The following is an 18,660-nucleotide window of genomic DNA, read 5'->3' as shown; positions in this document are numbered from 1 at the left end:
TAAATAATGTATTTTCTTTAATTTCAAAAAGTAACATTCCAAAAACCTTATATTATATTAAATATTTTTAAGTAAGATTTCAATCTTAATCTGCAATCTAATCCGATTGAAAAAGTGCAACTGGACTTCCAGTAACAAAACCTTGTCTATCATCAAAAGCTCGTTTTTCCAAACGCACCCTAATGAAATATTTTCCTTAACTTTATGTTTTGTTTACTTTCAATGTATATCGATCAAACTTGTTCGAGAGTTAGAGACATACAGAAAGCGAAAGGAAGTGGGGGTAGATTTTTCTTTTACTTCATAGCATAGGCTTTACACATTATTTTAATAATTTTTCTTTTCTTAAATGGCTGGGAACTGTTTACACTATACACACCTTCATATAAGACCAATAAGACATAAAAAAAAGCTTTATGTTGCGGCATTTCACAGTTAAAGAATAAAAGCTGATTTACATTCACCTTTTGATAATTTATACCGGCTTGATGTATATTTTCATTCATTTTTAAATAAAAGCTTTCGAGTTCAATGTCAATGATGTAAATTTGGCATGTTGCATGTGCCCTAAATGTCCTTTATGCGAAAAGCTGAACATAAATAATATTGAGTGGGCGGTGAAAAGCTCTTGGCTTTAAGAGTGTTTTTGTTATTCGCTTATGTTTAAAAAATGGAATGATATTGTGGCAAATATTGTATATTTTTTTCATGTAAATACTTCACATCCTGTTTTTAAGGTACACATTCTTAAAATATATAGTAGAGCATTATGCAACATGCCTCAAACTCAAAAGTTGTATATCTATGTATGTATTTTCAATGTCAAAGAAATATCAATATCTACTAAATTCCGCACCCTTTTTATCCTTATTTTGTTATGTATTTATTTTATTTTAATAGGAAAAAAAGGAATTTAATGGAATTATATTTCTGCTAACTTTAGGTACATATATGCATTAACTCGAAGTTAGCGTTATGCAACAGTGGTGCTTCGGGTGAAAATGAAACCCAAGCTCAATTTCATATTATTATTGGTAAGTGAATTGAAATGGGTCAAATTACCGTCAACTGTCTCATGGCTAACCACGATAACCACTAATGGAATTGTCCACAACTTTGTCGCATTCGCTTATAAAAGAAAAAAGTTAACTTATACAAATGTAGTTCACATGTACAACATAAATGTAAACGTGTATGGACATTTCTATTATAGAACTTATAACGATAACCTATAGGGGTTAGTTCAGTTGTTCAAATAATTATTATTCCTAAATCAAATATTGGATTACTGTCATTGTCAATGGCTTTGGCTTTGCTTAAAGTGTCAACCAATCGGCACTGCAAACTTCTAACAAAACAACCTGCTGTTGCATAATAAGTCTACATTATGCGTTTAGCAATATTGCAAATGAGGTGTCTAAAAATACGTGTATAAAAATGTCCTTATTGTATAACGATATACAAGTTACTTGTAAAGCTTTTAATTTAAATTGATAATGTCAGTGACAGAAAGATATATTGCATTGAAATAAAATTAAAAATTAAGAGAAAAGGAACTATCATCAGAAATGTCGGAATTTTGAATAGTTTTTTTTTTTTGTTATGAAACAGTTCTAACTTTACATTTCTGAAGGTTTTTAATACATTGAAATCTGACACAAAAAGTTGTTTATTATTAGCCCTATTCCTTTTAGATGTCACCCATATGAATCTGGATTCGAGTAAAGTTGAACATTGCTCGTTTGTGTCCTTAACCGTGGTCAAAATGTTATGTTTACTTAATAAGTTATCAACGACAGTTACATAAATGATTCGTAAATTGGTGCGTTCACAAATTTAATTGAAACCTGTCAAATCTCTATTTTTTTTATATTATGCGCGCACTAAAGGGGTAATGAATACCCTTATAATGATTAAACACAGTGAGAGCAATTATTAAAGGAGGATAGGATTAGAAAGGAGAAACCGATGAGCATTGGCTTCGAATGTCTGCACATTCAATTCAGAATTCAGAAAAAATTGAGTCAGGTAAAGCATTCCTAAGTCTAGTAGTGCGGCTAAAGAAAGAATCTGTACTTAACAGTACGTCTGAAATTGGGTTCAGGGGTAAACTGATGGGTATTCCTAGCAATACGTCTATTACGGTTGAATTGTTTAAGGGGAGGAGTGCAACTGATTTGTTTAAAGGTTAAGACGCTTACTGTTCGTATAATCTAACTCAAGATTTTAATCAAACATGACATTACGATGGTTGATAAGTTGACATCCCAAACGATTAAGTTTATACTTGAAAATTAAGGTTCATATTCGGGTTGTTTTTTTATTTTTTAATGTAAATAATTACAGAAGCCGTATACAGAATTTTGGTCAAAAATAGAAAGTTAAATTTTCTCAAAAACGAACAAACTGATTCTTATTAAATTTTCTCAAACATTTCTTTCTTAACATAACTTCTTTCAATAAAGAAATTATATTTTTGTATTCCCCCAGAAGGAATATTACAATTTTTTATTTTAAACTTTCTCAGGAACTCATAAACCGATTTCAATAAATTTAGTATGCACAAATATAAATAACTGCGTTTCAAAAATATTTGTAAACAAAGGTTATATATATTCATTTTATATATGAAGCATAAATTTAATAAATTAATGTTTTTTAAGAAATTAAATTGCATTTAGATTTTTGAAGACAAACTTATTCTACGGGTACAGTTGTGTTCCTAAAAATAGCAGTGCTGGTCACTATAACGGATATTCTTACAAACAAAATTATAATGTTACTTGCATCTAACGGTCTTTCATTTTCATATTAGAGACTTTTAGCTTGAAGTTATACTCTACTTTTCCTGATGAACACACACTATTTCAAACTCTCTGGATACCTATAGAGTGTTAAAAAGTGTTAAAAAATGAATTTATTTTTATTTTTCGGTAAGTAAATATTTTAGTATTTTAAGTTTTAAGTATTTGTAACATACTAACATATAAAAAATTAATAAATATTAGCTCCAAATAAATAAATGGGACGGTCAAGACACTGCACCGAAAAAATTCGAAAACTTATTAGAAAACTGCGTTTGGAGGGAAAAACCTACCAAAATATTCAAGACATCCAAGGCTTCTCACCAAAAATGGTCAGTAACGCCTTAAAATGGCAAAATAAACCGAAAGCGCGAGGCCCAAAAAGGATGACTACTGAAAGAACTGACAGAAAAATTGTTCAGTTAGCAAAACAGAACCCTTTCATAGACTAGGAAAATAAGAAATGGACTTCAAATGTCTGTTAACGCTGTTATAATACGAAGACGTCTTTTATAAGCGAAAGTCCACGCAAGGTACCATTCTTGACGAGAATGGAGTTTGTTAAAGCGCATAAAGATTAAAAAAAAGAGAAATGGAGGAATGTTCTGTGGAGCGATAAAAGCAAAGTCGTCCTTTTTGGATCCAAGGGTCGTCGGGAATATGTGACAAGGCCCTAAAATTCAGCAATCGATCCACGGTACACTATGAAAACACTGAAGCATGGCGAATGAAAAATTATGATATTCGGGCTTACCTTTCATATTACGTCATCGGACCTGTTTATCCTATCGGGGGTATAAGGTTTGCAACCTACTATGTGAAAATTCTCGAGGAGGTTATGTTACCCTATGCTTAAGAGGAAATGCTGTTGGTTTGGGTATACCAACAAGACTATGACCCAAAGCATATTTCATATAACTTATTACAGTTTTTCTTACTTCTTACGTAATAGATCCAGTACTTTGTCATGCACTGCTATTTTTATGAACAGCCATATATTTAAAAAATGGTTTTTACTGTGAAATGGTATTTTCTGTTATTATGAATAAAATATTTTAGTTTGTTATTAGAAGTTTAATGGTATATGTATATTATAACGTTGATATTGAAGGCCTTTTTGTATTATTTGAAGAGCACTGCTATTTTTATGAACACAAATGTATATTTTTAAATCTTAAATTTTTGTTAAACACTCTTTGGATACCAATTTCGTGCCGGCAAGTCATACTTAAACTTCGACATTTTTACAATACTTATATACATACATATAACATTTCGTATATTACATACATATTTCTAATTGTTTAAATCTTTCGATTAAATATTAACACAATAGAAATAATGTATTCATTGGATTTTTTTTATTTCAGATGATCATTGGAAAAGTTACAGTGGACACAACAGAATGTTTTCTTTTAGCAACGGTCCAGAATGTATTAAATATTATGTTTGCATTTTGTCATTTTTAGAGTACAAATCATTATGAATCATTATCAAAAATGTACAGCTCGTACCGAACCAGGACCTAGTGACTTACAATTCTCAACCTTAGATACGTGTGTGAGAGTAACTTCAAGGATGGAGGGAGCCTATAATTTTATATGCCGAATCCGAACGGCTTATTTAGGAAAGCAGTTTTCGTGACCAGAATTAGGAAGCACAGGTAGGGATGCAACCCAAGATTTCTGGCATGACAGTCATACGAGTACATAATAACAATCAGGTCTTTTCGTCTGCCAACTATATAGACGTAACTCTTTTATTGGAAATTAATATGAGCAAGTCTGATAAGTTTGGAGGTTTGGGGACCTAGTGTGCGAACATTAATTTATGTGACAAGAGCTTTCAAAAACATACGATACACAGCTTATACAATTTTCAATATTGACTGATACAATGATTTATTGACATAACAATGTCAAAAACGATAAATCTATAAATAATATCAAATTTATCTAAGTCATTCATTAAATTCAATTAGGTAACTTACTGTGGAATTTTAATTTTACCTTATATCGATTTCTGATGGAGTTGGACTTTATGCTGTCTGGAATTTATGTATGCTAATTTTTCTATCAACAAATTGTTCTAAATCAACTCGATAGCATACAATTAAATTCTATATTTTTTATTATTGGTTCTATTATAAAGAACATAAATGTATAGTCTAAAATAAAATCAATTGTGAGATGACGATGATGATGATGATCAATTATTAGCGATATCTGCTATACTTTGTCCAATAAAGCTTATTCTTACAATTTCATTTTATTTAAACATTTTTATGGGTCACAACTCACAACCTTATAAAGAATGTTTTTTAATTCAATTATCGTTTCTTATAATTTATACTTCCCAAAGATAAAATGACTATGACTAATTAAGTATCAATATGATAGAAGCGCTTCTTTCGGCGAAATCTTTTTGCAAATTATTGTCAGTAGCGTTAATATTGTCAGCTTAACTAGTTTGATGCCGATGATGCTTGACAGATACGTCCCGACTTTGCCCAGTCAGCCGTGAGAAGTTCGTGAAACACGGAACACTATATACTATAAAATCATTTGATTGTCACTAAACATTTTCTGGCACCACGTTGAAAATCTTCAATGCAATTGAGGAATTTCTTAAAAAAGAATAATAGAATGAGAAAGAGAGAGAGAGAAAGTTTAACTTTCTTATATATTGTGTCCACAATCATACACGCTTTATAAAGATTCTTGACGGATAAATCAATTGAAGTGCTCTTTTCCGCTTAAACGTTTCTTCTTATTATTAAGAAACCGAGAGTTTTTAATACACATGCTCGTATGTATCTAAAGACGTGAAACTTTGAACTTTGATGCATAATGTATGTAGGTACAGTTAATTGAAGACCCAGACCCAACTTCACACTAATTAGATTCCTAGTATTTATTTATGATGGGCGCCGTTGCCGCCGGCCGGCCGGGCTGCGGCTGCCCGGTCTCGTTAGCGTAAGTGTAGTTGCCGCGTTTGTATCTCTCAAGAGGATTGTGCATTCATCAAGCCGTGAATAATTTATTCGAAATAGTTAAAAGAGACTTTTAAAGATCATGTTTTTGAAGAACTGTTTGATTGATACTCTTTTTTATTAAACAAGGTACGTATGTTTAAAAATCCAAAATTTTTAGTTAAAGTAACCATTTATTTTCATAGATTCAGAGCAGTAGCGATCGATATCTTTATATTTTGTTAATAAATCATGATATTTGGTAACATACAATTTTTAGAAATTAATTGGCTTACTTGAAGTCAGAAAGGGTGAGAACATATTCTGACGCAATTTTTAACTATATGGTTTTGTTGGCGCATGTAGATTTTGGCGCCCTGTGGTGGCCATTTTGTTTTGGTGGCATCTGTTAAATCTGCGTTCAAGTAACGCAAGATCGTCAGAGAACATCGCCGCGGTCAGGGAAAGTATACACAAGAACCCGAGGTAGTCTTTTCCTCGCCGTGAACAAGAACTTGGACTTTTGCAATTGGCCCAACAACTTTAATAATACAGCTATCTTTTACTAATACCCTAGGGTTGATATAACTGTCATGCCAGTGGTGCTGGGTTCAATCCCTGCCTGAACTGCCTCTTGCGAGGAATCGACAAATCCTCCAATAGTAATTCTTGGCAAGAAAAATACTTTCGCAACTAAGCCGTTCAAATTCGGCATATAAACTATAGGTCGCGCAATAGAAAGGTTGAGAGTTGTTATTAACTAGGGTCTTTTTCCCTACTGTTGCACAACCTAATTTATTTTTTTATTTATCACTTTGGTAATGATTATTATCTATAGATCTGGGTCCCAACTCTGTGAACTATGTTTCGAAAGTGAAATTTTCCTAAAACGAACGAATATGTAGGTATGTATATATATTTATTTTCAAAACAGAATTCTTCAATTCTAATAATAATTCGCATATCGATGAAAATTGGAACAGACACTGACGACTTTGAAAAGGATTAAGATGTCCTAAATTCAAATCTCGACTTTAAATTGCTTTATTACATCAGGTTTCTAAAATATGTCATTTTAAAAATTATGAAGACAACCAAAAACGGTTCTTAGAAGTTTAAATAAATAAAAGTAAAAATCTTTGTCTTCTAGATACAGTTTAAATCACTTTAATATCTTTATTATTTTTGGAATTTATCGTTAGTTATGACATGACTTATAGGTTTCCATTTAACTCTATCTGAAGTTGTTGAAAAACCTTGAATGTGACTTTATATGTATTAAATATTTCGTTCTACAATTAATTTGGATTCCGAATCAATACTCTGATCTTATCTATGTGTGCGCAAACTATGAAATACCCGTTTTTAAAATTATTTTGTCAATAAATTCTAAAAATGTTGCTATAAGCTTAAGACTACGAAATCGTAGTAAGACCAAGAACTGCTTTAATACCGTTTTGGGATTTCTGTTAAGAACCGTTTTAGCATAAATTCAATAGCGTTCTTTTAATGTTAACAGATAACAGGGGAAGACTTACAACTAATGAGGATTTTTTGAAAAATAAGTAAAATACTTAACATTTTTATTGATGATGTACTTCATGAATTTACAAAGCATTAATAAACCTAACAAAATGTTCTTGTTTCGAATTATAATTTTTTGTATAAATGTATAGCTCAAAAACTCGACGTGATAAACTGATTTTGAAGCCGAATTGAACCTAATCCAGCAAAAACCTTAGAAAAGTATAATTTGATTACTACCTACATACATTAACTTGTTGAGCAGTGTAATTTTTTAAAGATTTACTTAAACTTCTAATGTTGACCGTCAAATAAAAAAGTATGTATGCTATACTCAGGCGTATACGTACTTTTGTATTTATAAACTAATAATATTTATAATATATATATATACATATATATATATATAAATAATATAAGCATTTAAGATATTAATTTTAGACATGAACGAAATTTACTATAAATTATTTAATTTTGGAAACTGAAACTTATTTTGTTGACAAAAAAAACACAACTAATTTTGTCTATAACTGTTAATATTATGAAACAACACAATTTTCCAATTAGCAAGTTTGTGTAAAATAGAGTTCTTACTTTGGAATAATTCCAATATTGTTGAAAATTGGTTCATTCATCCAGAATAACATTAATACAAAAATATGAAAAGTCCAAAGCTAACATATTAAGTTATTCAAAGTTATTATTCGTTCGTAAAAAAATACAAATTTGTTGGTCAAAGTTCCAAAATTCTAATTTTCTCAAAAACAGACCGATAGTTTCTTATTAATTTTCTTTACTTTACTTCTTTCATTAAAAAAAATGTGTTTGTATTGCTACAGAAAATACTGCCCCATAGAAACTTTATTTTGTATTTAAGTCGTTTAATGCAAGAGCAAGTTCGTGCGACCCAGTCATTCACTTTATTTTCTATCTGTATGCATTTATGTTGGTATTTTTATTCATCGAAAACCAAATTCATGAAATAAGCAAAAATGCTAAAAATTCAGTTTTTTAAATGGCCATATTTTGATGCTTGAAAATAGCAATTATTTGTTTCTAAAAAAAAATGATTTAAACTAAAAAATGTGTATTTACTTTATTCAAAAAGTTTTGTGATTGAAAAAAAAGTAAAAGCCTTTTTTTGATTTTGACCAATTTTCAGATATTTTTCGAATTAGTAAAACTAGTAACAAAACAGAGAACGTAAATTGTTAGAAATAAATATAGTCTAAAACAACTGCCTTGATACAATTTTTATAAAACATTTTTTTTAATGAAAAATTCTAGAAATTTCTACAATTTCTTATCGCAATATTTTGTTATTGCTTTTTTGAAAAAAAAAAGTCTAAGCTTCTTTTGTAGACAATTAAATAGTTAACAGAAAATGGTATACAATATTTTGCAACTGCATTTCAGCAGAATATTAAAAAAAAAAAAAACAAAATTTTCGTCATTTGATATTTTGCGCTTGCTGGCAGAATAAAAAGTTGCATCTCCTGGTCTACAGAATATAATGTAGAATGAAAAAGTTTTTTTACCATTTATCGTTTAACATTTACAACATAAAAACGTTAGTTTTCTACAAAACCTTAATAACTTTGTATGTTGACATAAGGTTTTTGGGGACTTTTTGTCACTTGATAATAACCAAAATTCATCGATACGCGAATTATCCCAAAGTGAAATGTATATATTTAACTGGACTATTTCACAACATAAGTAAATCGAGTACGTTGTGATTAAATATTACCACAATTGAAATACATATCGTTTACGGAAAGTTAAATTGTTCTTACTGTATTGGATTTGTTGAGGCCTAGACTTGGAACAATTTTGCGCACATTCCGAACTGATTTTGGCGTTCCAATATGAATTCTAAAATGTTCTCATAAAATATTTATTAAATTTAGTTCCTTTGAGTATCTTGAAAGTATGCCAACGTTTCCCAAAAGCAATTATCATTTCTTCTTAAAAGTATACAGTTGGAAATTTAATCAATTATAATATCGTATATCTGTATCGTCGCTTTGGAGTTTCTGTTATACACGCCTCTTCCTCAGTTGGAATTTTAGCTGTCTCAATCACAATCGAATAACAATTTTCATTCAATAAATTGCTACTTGAAATTCCTTGCTGTACACTTTCATCACCATCAAGCCTTTCTAAAAGAAAAACAAAAACTTTATTTCAAAAACAAAAATACTTACTTTTCAAATTCCAAAATTTACCATATTCACAATTATTGTCAATTAAACTCATACAAAGTGCTCCCAATATTGATGGAATCCCAGCAATTATAAATGGCAGTGTGTACGAATGAGTTTCATCGAAAATCTTTCCAGCCAAAACCGGGCCCACTGTCATGGGTACTGCTACTAGTCCCAAAAAGCATCCGATTGCTTGTGCAGCGCCGTTTGGTCCACACAATTGATAGCAAATTGGCCCAAGAACCGGAAAGAACATTCCGTCGAATATTCCTAAAGCCAAAGAGCTAAGCAAAAGAATATTGAATGAAACGTTAAAAGGCAACAGCACAGTGACCACTCCCATGCCAACCAAAGACAACTGATGTATCCTTATTCTGTTGATTCCAGGGATATCAGCCACAATTCCAACAATCATTCGGCCAATACAAGACGCTGCTCCAATGCACATAATTGGTAAATTGATATTTTGTCTTGGAAAATTTATCTGAGTAAACTTGGCCATATGCACATAGGAAACGTAGTAGCCTGACAAAGCCAAAGCACAACTTAGAGTCCAGATGATGTAGGATCGCTCTTTCCATATATCAACATTGAATGTTGGATTAGAATTTGAATTCTGGTCTGGCTCCTTAGCGGCCGGACATTCCATTGGGCCATAGACAAACGCTGAAACTATAAGGAAGCAAAAGCACACTGCTAAAACCTGGAGGGCTATACGAAAGTCGTACGTATTGAGGATATAAGACAGTATAGGAGCCATTATAACGGTGAAGATACTTGCACCTGTACAAACGAAACCATTGACTTTTCCAAGATACCGTTTGAAATACACTCCAAGCACCGAAAGTGTTGGAGTGTACACCAATGATGTTCCTAGCCCCAACATGAAGCCATAAGTAAAAAGAAGTCCAGTTACACTCCACGGAGACAACGATGATAAAAACAGCCCCAACACACTTATCACACCTCCGATCAACGTTGTAAACGGGACACCAATTTTGTCAGTCATCATTCCAGCAATGGGAGAGCAGAAGAGCGTAGTTCCAAAAGTAAACGATCCAATAAGAGCTTTAGGCATACGAAAAATAATAGTCTTTTACTAGTACAGAAAGTTTAAGAATTAATTCACCTGCTTTGCTTGATGCTTCCGGATCCTCCCAAGCTGCAAATCTACGCTGCAAATATGAATATATCACCGAATAGGAATTAATCAATCCAAAAATAAGCCCCAAGCAGAAGAATGCACTTATCATAACCAACCAAGCTCGAGTTCCTCCATCCGGAGGGTTGTATTCACAACCTTGAAAAGTTGTTATTTTCTGGTGTATTTTTGTTGTGACATTTGCTCCATGTTGGACGTTCTCTACAGCGTCATATGGTCGATGAGATTCAGCATCCTGTCTGGTGATTCTGGGCAAAAGCTCTTTATTCTGCTTGGAAGTTTCGGGTGATTCCCACGACTTTTCTTCCATGATGTTGTGTGTCGGGTTAAGAGTGCTGTTCTTGACTAACGAATTGGAATAAAAATTTGCTTTATCTTCCGCGCACAATATTTAAATAGTTCTTATTTTGTTTTATCTTATTTGTTCTTCAGTTCTATGGAACTCAGGCTACAAACAAAAAATTTATCTATGTTCGTTCGTAGAAAATTGTCAAGATTTTATAAAAAGAATAGTGAAGAATCTATGCTATGTTTTCTTATCTAGAATATGTCCAGACCACGCGCGTTCGTTCTATTCTGTATTTTGCCAATAATTAAATCTTCTTAAATGTATCTTAATGCTGCTTCTTCCCCATCCAACAGAATTGGCTATGAAACTAAAGACATACAAACAAAACAATAATAAACCACAAAAGTGTGTATTAATTAATAGTCTCCGATTTTTAAAATCTGATATTAAACTTATAGATAGAGTTAAACTTTTGAGGAGTGTATTTATAAGCAATTTGGGATATGTGATCCGAATTGAGCCAATATTTCCGACACGCATTAACCACGCTAGTTTTTTTTAGATTTCCGTATAGAATTTAATATTCTACTGAATATTATATGGACTTCTGGTCTTTGATTGACGTTCTTAATCAGTAAAGTCTGTGAGTTTTATAAGCTTAGTAAAAAGTAGAAAAATCTCTAAACGAAAAATTTTATAAGTTAAAAAAAATATAAATTGTGTGTAAAATGTAAACATTTTTTTTTTTCTTTTGTTAAAAGGCTTATCTATAAGTTTCTTAAGGCAGCCGATTGAAACAACTATACCTCTGAGGTCTGTTCTTTTTCTGAACATTGTAAATTTGCTACTGTTAACAACTTTTAACTATTTTTGTTCCCAAACCTTTAGATTCCCATTCCGTCTGTCTTGCTTAAAATTTTATGAAATTTTGTTCATAAGAATATTTTGTGTAAGAAAAATAACTTGAAGTCAATATTTTTTACTTTGTTCCCTTGAGTCGAAAATCATTTCTTATCATTTTTTGTTGTGTTTGTAGCTTTCCGTGTTTTTAAATTTTTTTGTTGAATTTTTCTAAGAAACTAACTAAAAATTTCCAACAATATTGTGTATATAATGAAACAGTTTGATTTAAAAACCTATTTTTGTGAACAAGATTTTTAGTCGAAAACCAATTTCTAACAATTTTAGAAGCATTTCTTGAAAGTTCTTATTTCTTATAAAAACAAAAACAGATTGAATTGTTCTAAGAAAATTTAGTACAGAATGAAATTATTTTGAAGTCATTACCTTTATTTATTCACGAGATATCAAGAACCGAATATCAGTTTTTACCAATTTTGGGTACTAATTCTTATTTTTATTAAAAAAACTGATAGTCGGATTTTTATAAAAAAAAAATTACAGAATGTCGAACACAGTATTGTTGTATGAGATGAAATTGGTTTAAAGGCAATATTTTTCATTTTTAGAAAGATATTTAAGTCGAAAATCAATTTCTACGAACTTTTAGTTATGTTTTTTAGATTTTTATTTTTTTTTAAACTTGCAATTTTATTTAATTTTATCAGATGTCAAAACGTTAAAACGTTGCATAAAATTATTTTGGAATTAAAATCCTTTCTTGTTCGTAAAATATTCTAAGTGACAATTATTTTGTTTCAATTTTTTTGAATTTTAGTTGAATTTTTTTCAACATTTTATTAGTTTGGTATCACGTAATTTTTGGGTTAACCAAAATATTTTTTTGAGAGTCCTTTCTGCATCTTTCTGCCTTATTATCTTTGTTAAATTTATTTGAAGTTAAAATCTCCACTGGTTCTTGAGATATGGACGAGAAAAAAATCTCCCCGAACGTACATACGTATACACGCACGCATAGACATCTCTCTAAAAATCCCTTGATAATAAAATCTCCACTGGTTCTTGAGATATGGACGAGAAAAAAATCTCCCCGAACGTACATACGTATACACGCACGCATAGACATCTCTCTAAAAATCCCTTGATTCTAAGGGAATTTGAATCGTATAGGAATTTTAAATTTCAATTCTACTAATCGGACCGATTACAATAACTTCCTATGGGAAGTTAAAAGTTAATATTTTAGTTTTTATATAATTACATACAAAGGTTCCTTAAGAGATCAACAATTTCTAACAATCTAAATGATTCGATAGGTTCAGACAACATAAGGGATTTCCTTTAAGTCAACTGCATTCTTTAAACGGAAATATGTATTGACCAAGGCAACTAGCTAGTTTTTCAAGTGCTATACATTTTAAACTCGGAGCTACATACATATGCTTCATTAACCTCTATCTTCAGATGATCGTGGCAAAAACCATTGTTATCTACAAAACACTTCTTATAATCCTCCATCACGACTTGTATTTTATATTGTAAGGAAATATTACTTAACCTTTTTCATTCACACAAAACATTAAATGGAATTGCACAGAAAATAAACCAATTTCAGCTAAATGAAAAAAACATGATCAGCTGTCATTTTGATGAACATTTTTATTGACTAATTTTCAAGTCCACTTTCCACTTTAATTGGCAGCTTGCCAATTAGTCACTTCAATAGGAACTTGCCTTACCTTCAAGTCTTTTATGCCGCCTGAACCTTCCCATTCTAACATATTCCAACAATTAGTAACAATGACATAACAACAATAATTATCAATTTATCAAAAATAAACAGACCTGATGTTTTTCAAGAAAATTGTTAACATTCTTGTTTGATTAATAAGGATGTTAATGCTTTATTAGAGGTAAGCTATATTGGGAGTGTTAACTCCTTTCGTTATGGCAATCAAAACCCGTAAAGATTTTCTTGTCGATATTGTTAAAGAATTGCATTTTCATAAACTTTCACAATTTACCCCAGTCCCCATTTTCAATTCTTTGAAAAGAGCTTAACAGACATATTTGTGAGAATTAAAGAACCTCAAGCACCTTCAACCCAGCTTGATTCTTTCCTATGTATGTATATCCTATATATCTACAAGTGTTCCTATTTTTTTATTGGCATTTTATGGAGCCTCTAGCAAATGGACTCTAACATTTTAACATCCAATATTACTTTTGACAAAAACTCTGAAACTAACAAACATTAACTAATATTTAGTAATTAAATTAAATGGTAAGCATATTTATATGTTGCGTTACACAAGTGCAAACGATATTTTGACTAAAGATGATCCTATTATTTTGGCCATGGCCGTAAATTATGTACGCATGTACACATGAACTCTAATATGGATGTACATACATAATACCTACCCATCGATTACCCACTGAACATCATCCTTAAAGTATACCTCAACAATTACCCAAGAAAACACTAAGCAAGAAAAATCTTAAATTTCGAAATTGTATTTTCACCAGGCGCCCAGGAATTTCAGCAAGAATCTCGCCATCGAAAAATGTTCATTCAGCGCAATTTGCGTTGCATACTTTTAGGCGTTTACATGACTAACCTAAGTGGTTCATAACTTACTTTAAGGAGCTTTCATATATTCTTCTTATTTACACTCTAGTTCAAGTTCTTGTTAGCAAATAAAAATGCAAAAATGGTTAACAATATTACAAGAGCTTTATTTATTAATAATCCAAAATATTTAAAAGTAAATATTAAATTTATAGTTTCAAGCAACTCCAATTTGCTTGTCATGACATGACAAATGTACAATTTCTCCATTTGGATATCGAACAAACGCACTCTGATTTGTAAATCGTTTCTTGCAAACCGGACAAATACTGAAATCAGTTATTGTTACACATTTCTTTTCTTGATGCATCCGCTGTTCTTGTAGTCGTAAACATTCGGCTGTAAGAAGACCTTTCAAAATTTGATGATGTCGCTTCCGTTCCATTTGAGTTCGAATTACAGTTTCCATGTAATTCCTTAATCTATGCAAAGGCATATCTTCTGGCAAGTACTAAAATTTAAATAAAAAACATAATATTAATTTGTAATTATTGAATGAAAAATAATAAAATATTATATAAAATATGTAAAATAACTAAAATCAAACTCATAAAAAAATAGGTTCTTCCGTGTTTGGTTTTTACACTTCTGGAATTTTTTTGAATTTGTTTTTTGAAATTTTAAAATCCATTAAATATGAATTACCGGCCAAACTTTTGCAGGATTTATATTGACAGCATATTTGTTTAGCAATTGTAAGACAATTTCGGAGTTCGGTGCCAAGAAATCAGGATGTAAATCTACTCCGGGATATGGCGGGACACTCAGTGGATTAAGAATAGTTTTTAATAGCATTGCGAATATATCGTTTTCTTCGGGATAAACTTCTTCACAATATTCAGATGCTTTCTCTACATTGCCAAGAATTTGTATGTAAATAGCAAGAACTTTTTCATGTTTCTTCAATTTTCCCAAAATAAGAGCCCGTTCTTCAAGCAGAATATTTGTAGGAAGTTCTTGCAAAACTGTTTCTGGTGAATACTTATCGGATTTTTTTAAGAAATCATACATTTTAGAACGATATGTTTCCAGTTGCTGAAGTTTTTCACTGTTTAAAATAAAATACAAAAATCAAAGATTGTCATAAAGTTTAGTCACTTCAAGAACTACCTGTTCCCTTCACTGCCTGTTTGTTCCAGGTCTTTCATTAAAATTTGGACTTTCTCTCGATACTGCTTTACAAGAATATTATGGAACATTGTTATCGGTTCATTCCAAACATTAACAATGTGTTCTAAATAGGGTATCACTAGATTCTTGTGTCCAACCAAAAGAAAATCAAGAACTTTGGCCCTGGGAAGATTTTCAACTTCGATGAAATCTTCGGTAAATATTTTTAAACCATCTTCTGGATGTTTCCGTAATACCCAATTGGAAAATTCAAATATCAAATCTTTATGGTCTGCACCCAGAGATTGTAAATATCTGATCGTTCTTTCGTGGCCATATAAGCTCGAACCTTCAATCGAAGCCTGAGCTTGGAGTAATTCCAAAGCTTTCTTATGTTTGCCATTTGTTTGATAGAGAATAATAAGTTCACTTATTTTGTCGTGCTTTTTGAGGGTCTTTTCAGACTCTTCCAGGTGACACTGCTTAAGACGCAGTAGAGGAGCAACCAAGGAATCATTTGTCTGTTAGGGAAACATTTAATTTATTGGATTTCGTTTGAGATGAAAAAAAAATATGATGCCTACCTGCAAGTAACACTTTAGGAGAGTCGTATCAATAATAGACAATAATGATGACTTTGAGGGGCCCTTTATGTTGCTTAGCTTATGAATTTCCTTTTGTCTTGCAACGGCCAGAAAATCGATCAAAGCCATGAGTGCATTTTCTAAGTCTTTATCCTCAAGGACTGGAATATTAACAGACTCCATGGGCGGGTTAGTTTTCGATTGATCCTGAACTAGGTTAGGAAATAGTCGAATGACATCATAGGGATCCGCCTGGGCTTTCTCGAATTCATTCATTGCCACGGAAAATTGCATATTAGCAAAAAGTTCCTTAGCATATCGTGTGTGAATTTGACGGATAGTATCAGCTTTGATTTCCTCTGGCTCGTCTGATATGTTCTGTTAAGAAAATGTTCAATAATTTATATCAAATGTAACATAAGATATGTCCAAACTTACTGTGAGTTCAATTGCTAGTTGAAATTTCTTTTGTTGGAGCAAATTTTGTCGCTGAGTTGGAATGTCAACCAATTGAATGTACCAAAGTTCAGATATTGCAGCTGCAAATATTGTACCTTTTCCAGATCGGATTAGGAACTTAACCTTTCCCAATTCGGGTATACTCTGAACTAGAGTATCTTTATTGATACAACTGCTTTCAAGGCAACGAACTTCAACACCGTTTGCGATTCGACCAATTGCAAATGGCTCATCCCAAACTAATGAACTTACCAATGACAACAACACGTTCAGTATTTGAAATATTGACAGAAATACCAACCTAAATCCAAAACTGAGCTACTCCAAGTAAGTGGCTTCAGAGATGTCTTGGCTTCTCCTCCGGAAACAGCAGTTTCTTTATTTGATTTCGATTGGGAATCTTTGAACTTAACAAAATCTTTTGGATCTATAGCTACGAGGTATTCATCCTTAGAAACACCAAAGACGAGATTTTTAATTACGCATATGCATGGGTCGACGCTATGAGAAGATGATGTAACAATTAAGTCATGTTTTTCCGGGATGTTGGATGAAATCTATGGGCAATAAACAAGTTAAATCAATTGCTAGTAAACCAATATTGGAAAAATAAATAACAAAAAACACACATTACATTGTTTTAATTATTTCACACTAGAAATGATACTAATTGTAGCTTAATTCTTCACCATAATATACATAGGCGAGTGCTGGATCTGACTTACGGACGATATAAATAGGATCTCTGCCAGTTCTGGAAAGAATGCAAATGATGTCAAGATTCCACTCGTAGTCAAATCGTGTAGGGCTTTTGCATATCAACCAACTTATACTAGGTAGGTAACATCCTCTCAAAATTATCGTAAAAATACTGGGTAGATAATATTAATAAAATTAAATCTTACATTATAGATAACATATTCATCCTTAAATCCCACACAAATGATGTCGTCGATCCAACACAGTGCTTTCGGGACGTCCTTCAACTCAATGCTAATTGGCAAAGGATGCAAACGATCCTGCTTCCAATAGTAGAACTGCAATCTTCGTTTGATTGCAACACACATTCGGATAACCGTTGCAGTAGCTCCTGTTTGGGATTTGGGCGTCTAACCAAAAATCATATTAATAAAAAGATATAAACAAAACATTAATTGTTTCCACTTACCTTCACATCTAAAACAAATATACTGCTTCCCTTTGTCTCGACCGAACTATGAATAAATGCAAAATTCAATCGACTTATATCACAAACATGGATCATGCCATCAGTAAGAATGAAAAGAAGATTTTCCTCGGCAATTACTTCCATTTGATTTATTGCTTTCTTACTGAAATTCTTATTGAATTTCAATAGTTGTAAATTGATTTTACCATCGGGTTCATTTGTTTGAACAGAATACATAATCAACTGGCCACTTCGGGTACCAAGGATAACATTGTTATCTATGGAAAATAAAATATAGTGGGAGTGTTTTTTTTCACACCTAGTCCAGACAAAAACTGAACATAATTTTAATATACTCACCGTAAGCCGCAATCGACTCAATATGAACGCTCTGCTTTAAAATGGAATAAACGTTGTAAGCTTGGTGCATTTTGAAGAGTTTTTCCACTGCTTTTGGCTTGATAAGTAATTTTAATTATTTTGTTGGATTTATTATAGTTGGAGATTTCATTAAACAAAAAGTATAAAAAATGTATGTTCGACTGTCATCTTATGTTTGCAATTTGTCATCATGGAACAGATGGTACGGCTGCGTTCACAAATGTATCAAATTTTGTTGTCACAATAGAAAAATCTTTTACTTGAAAAAAAAAACTACTAGATTTGTTTACGTTAAGGGGCCAGTTATAGCTATCATTGGTTTTCATCATTGAAAACAAACACTGGAATTTTTTGGAAGATCGTTTATAGCTATCATTAAAAATTTCTGTCATTGAAAAAAATTTCCTGATTGAAATCCACCGCAAATTTTTTACTGACAGAAATCTGTCATTGGAATTGTGTGAAATTCGTTTCACTTTTGAATATAAAAGTATCAGCTGTTCAGGAA

General features: G+C 31.6%; 3 protein-coding genes across 5 annotated transcripts in view; 1 reads left to right on the top strand and 2 right to left on the bottom strand.

The window, feature by feature from the left end:
• The window catches only part of LOC129940549 (coiled-coil domain-containing protein 134-like), a 52,556-nt gene extending 45,876 nt beyond the window's left edge, over positions 1-6,680 (top strand). Inside the window, exons 4-5 of one of the 2 annotated variants that reach the window (XR_008780713.1) lie at positions 4,175-4,237; positions 6,614-6,680. The gene's annotated coding sequence lies outside the window, so the exon portion shown is untranslated. Of the gene's footprint in view, positions 1-4,174; positions 6,579-6,613 lie in introns of those variants that run through there. The other variant, XM_056048925.1, reaches the window with a different exon arrangement.
• Positions 6,681-9,180: 2,500 nt separating this feature from the next.
• On the bottom strand, positions 9,181-11,541 carry LOC129940547 (monocarboxylate transporter 10-like). Of its 2 annotated transcripts, none has more exons than XM_056048921.1 (3): positions 10,636-11,530; positions 9,528-10,574; positions 9,181-9,461 (listed from the first exon to the last, which is right to left on the bottom strand). In XM_056048921.1, the coding sequence occupies exons 1-3, from the start codon at positions 10,976-10,978 to the stop codon at positions 9,298-9,300; spliced, it is 1,554 nt and encodes a 517-aa protein (XP_055904896.1). In that variant the 5' UTR covers positions 10,979-11,530; the 3' UTR covers positions 9,181-9,297. The 2 variants fall into 2 exon arrangements, with proteins under 2 accessions (XP_055904896.1, XP_055904897.1); XM_056048922.1 differs by having other exon boundaries at positions 9,282-9,457; positions 10,636-11,541.
• Positions 11,542-14,536: 2,995 nt separating this feature from the next.
• Positions 14,537-18,342, bottom strand: LOC129940544 (vam6/Vps39-like protein). Its single transcript, XM_056048919.1, has 9 exons — positions 18,132-18,342; positions 17,772-18,049; positions 17,509-17,712; positions 16,905-17,160; positions 16,583-16,842; positions 16,145-16,522; positions 15,561-16,081; positions 15,096-15,498; positions 14,537-14,901 (listed from the first exon to the last, which is right to left on the bottom strand). Exons 1-9 carry the CDS (start codon positions 18,199-18,201, stop codon positions 14,608-14,610), a joined length of 2,664 nt encoding a protein of 887 aa, XP_055904894.1. The 5' UTR covers positions 18,202-18,342; the 3' UTR covers positions 14,537-14,607.
• Between the last annotated feature and the right edge of the window lie 318 nt (positions 18,343-18,660).

Source organism: Eupeodes corollae, chromosome 1 (assembly GCF_945859685.1).
Source record: "Eupeodes corollae chromosome 1, idEupCoro1.1, whole genome shotgun sequence".
NCBI lineage: Eukaryota > Metazoa > Arthropoda > Insecta > Diptera > Syrphidae > Eupeodes > Eupeodes corollae.
This window is presented reverse-complemented; position numbering and strand designations above follow the sequence as displayed.

Bases quoted from the DNA above. Each gene is read 5' to 3' on its own strand.
- LOC129940544 (XM_056048919.1), bottom strand. From the start codon at position 18,201: ATGCACCAAGCTTACAACGTTTATTCCATTTTAAAGCAGAGCGTTCAT. The intron at 16,843-16,904 runs GTTGGTATTTCT...TAAGTTCATTAG, and splicing joins TAGCTCAGTTTTGGATTTAG to TTTGGGATGAGCCATTTGCA. The intron at 15,499-15,560 runs GTAGTTCTTGAA...TATTTTAAACAG, and splicing joins ACAGGCAGTGAAGGGAACAG to TGAAAAACTTCAGCAACTGG.
- LOC129940547 (XM_056048921.1), bottom strand. From the start codon at position 10,978: ATGGAAGAAAAGTCGTGGGAATCACCCGAAACTTCCAAGCAGAATAAA. The intron at 10,575-10,635 runs GTGAATTAATTC...GTATGCCTAAAG, and splicing joins GGAAGCATCAAGCAAAGCAG to CTCTTATTGGATCGTTTACT. The intron at 9,462-9,527 runs GTAAATTTTGGA...TTTTTCTTTTAG, and splicing joins TGACAATAATTGTGAATATG to AAAGGCTTGATGGTGATGAA.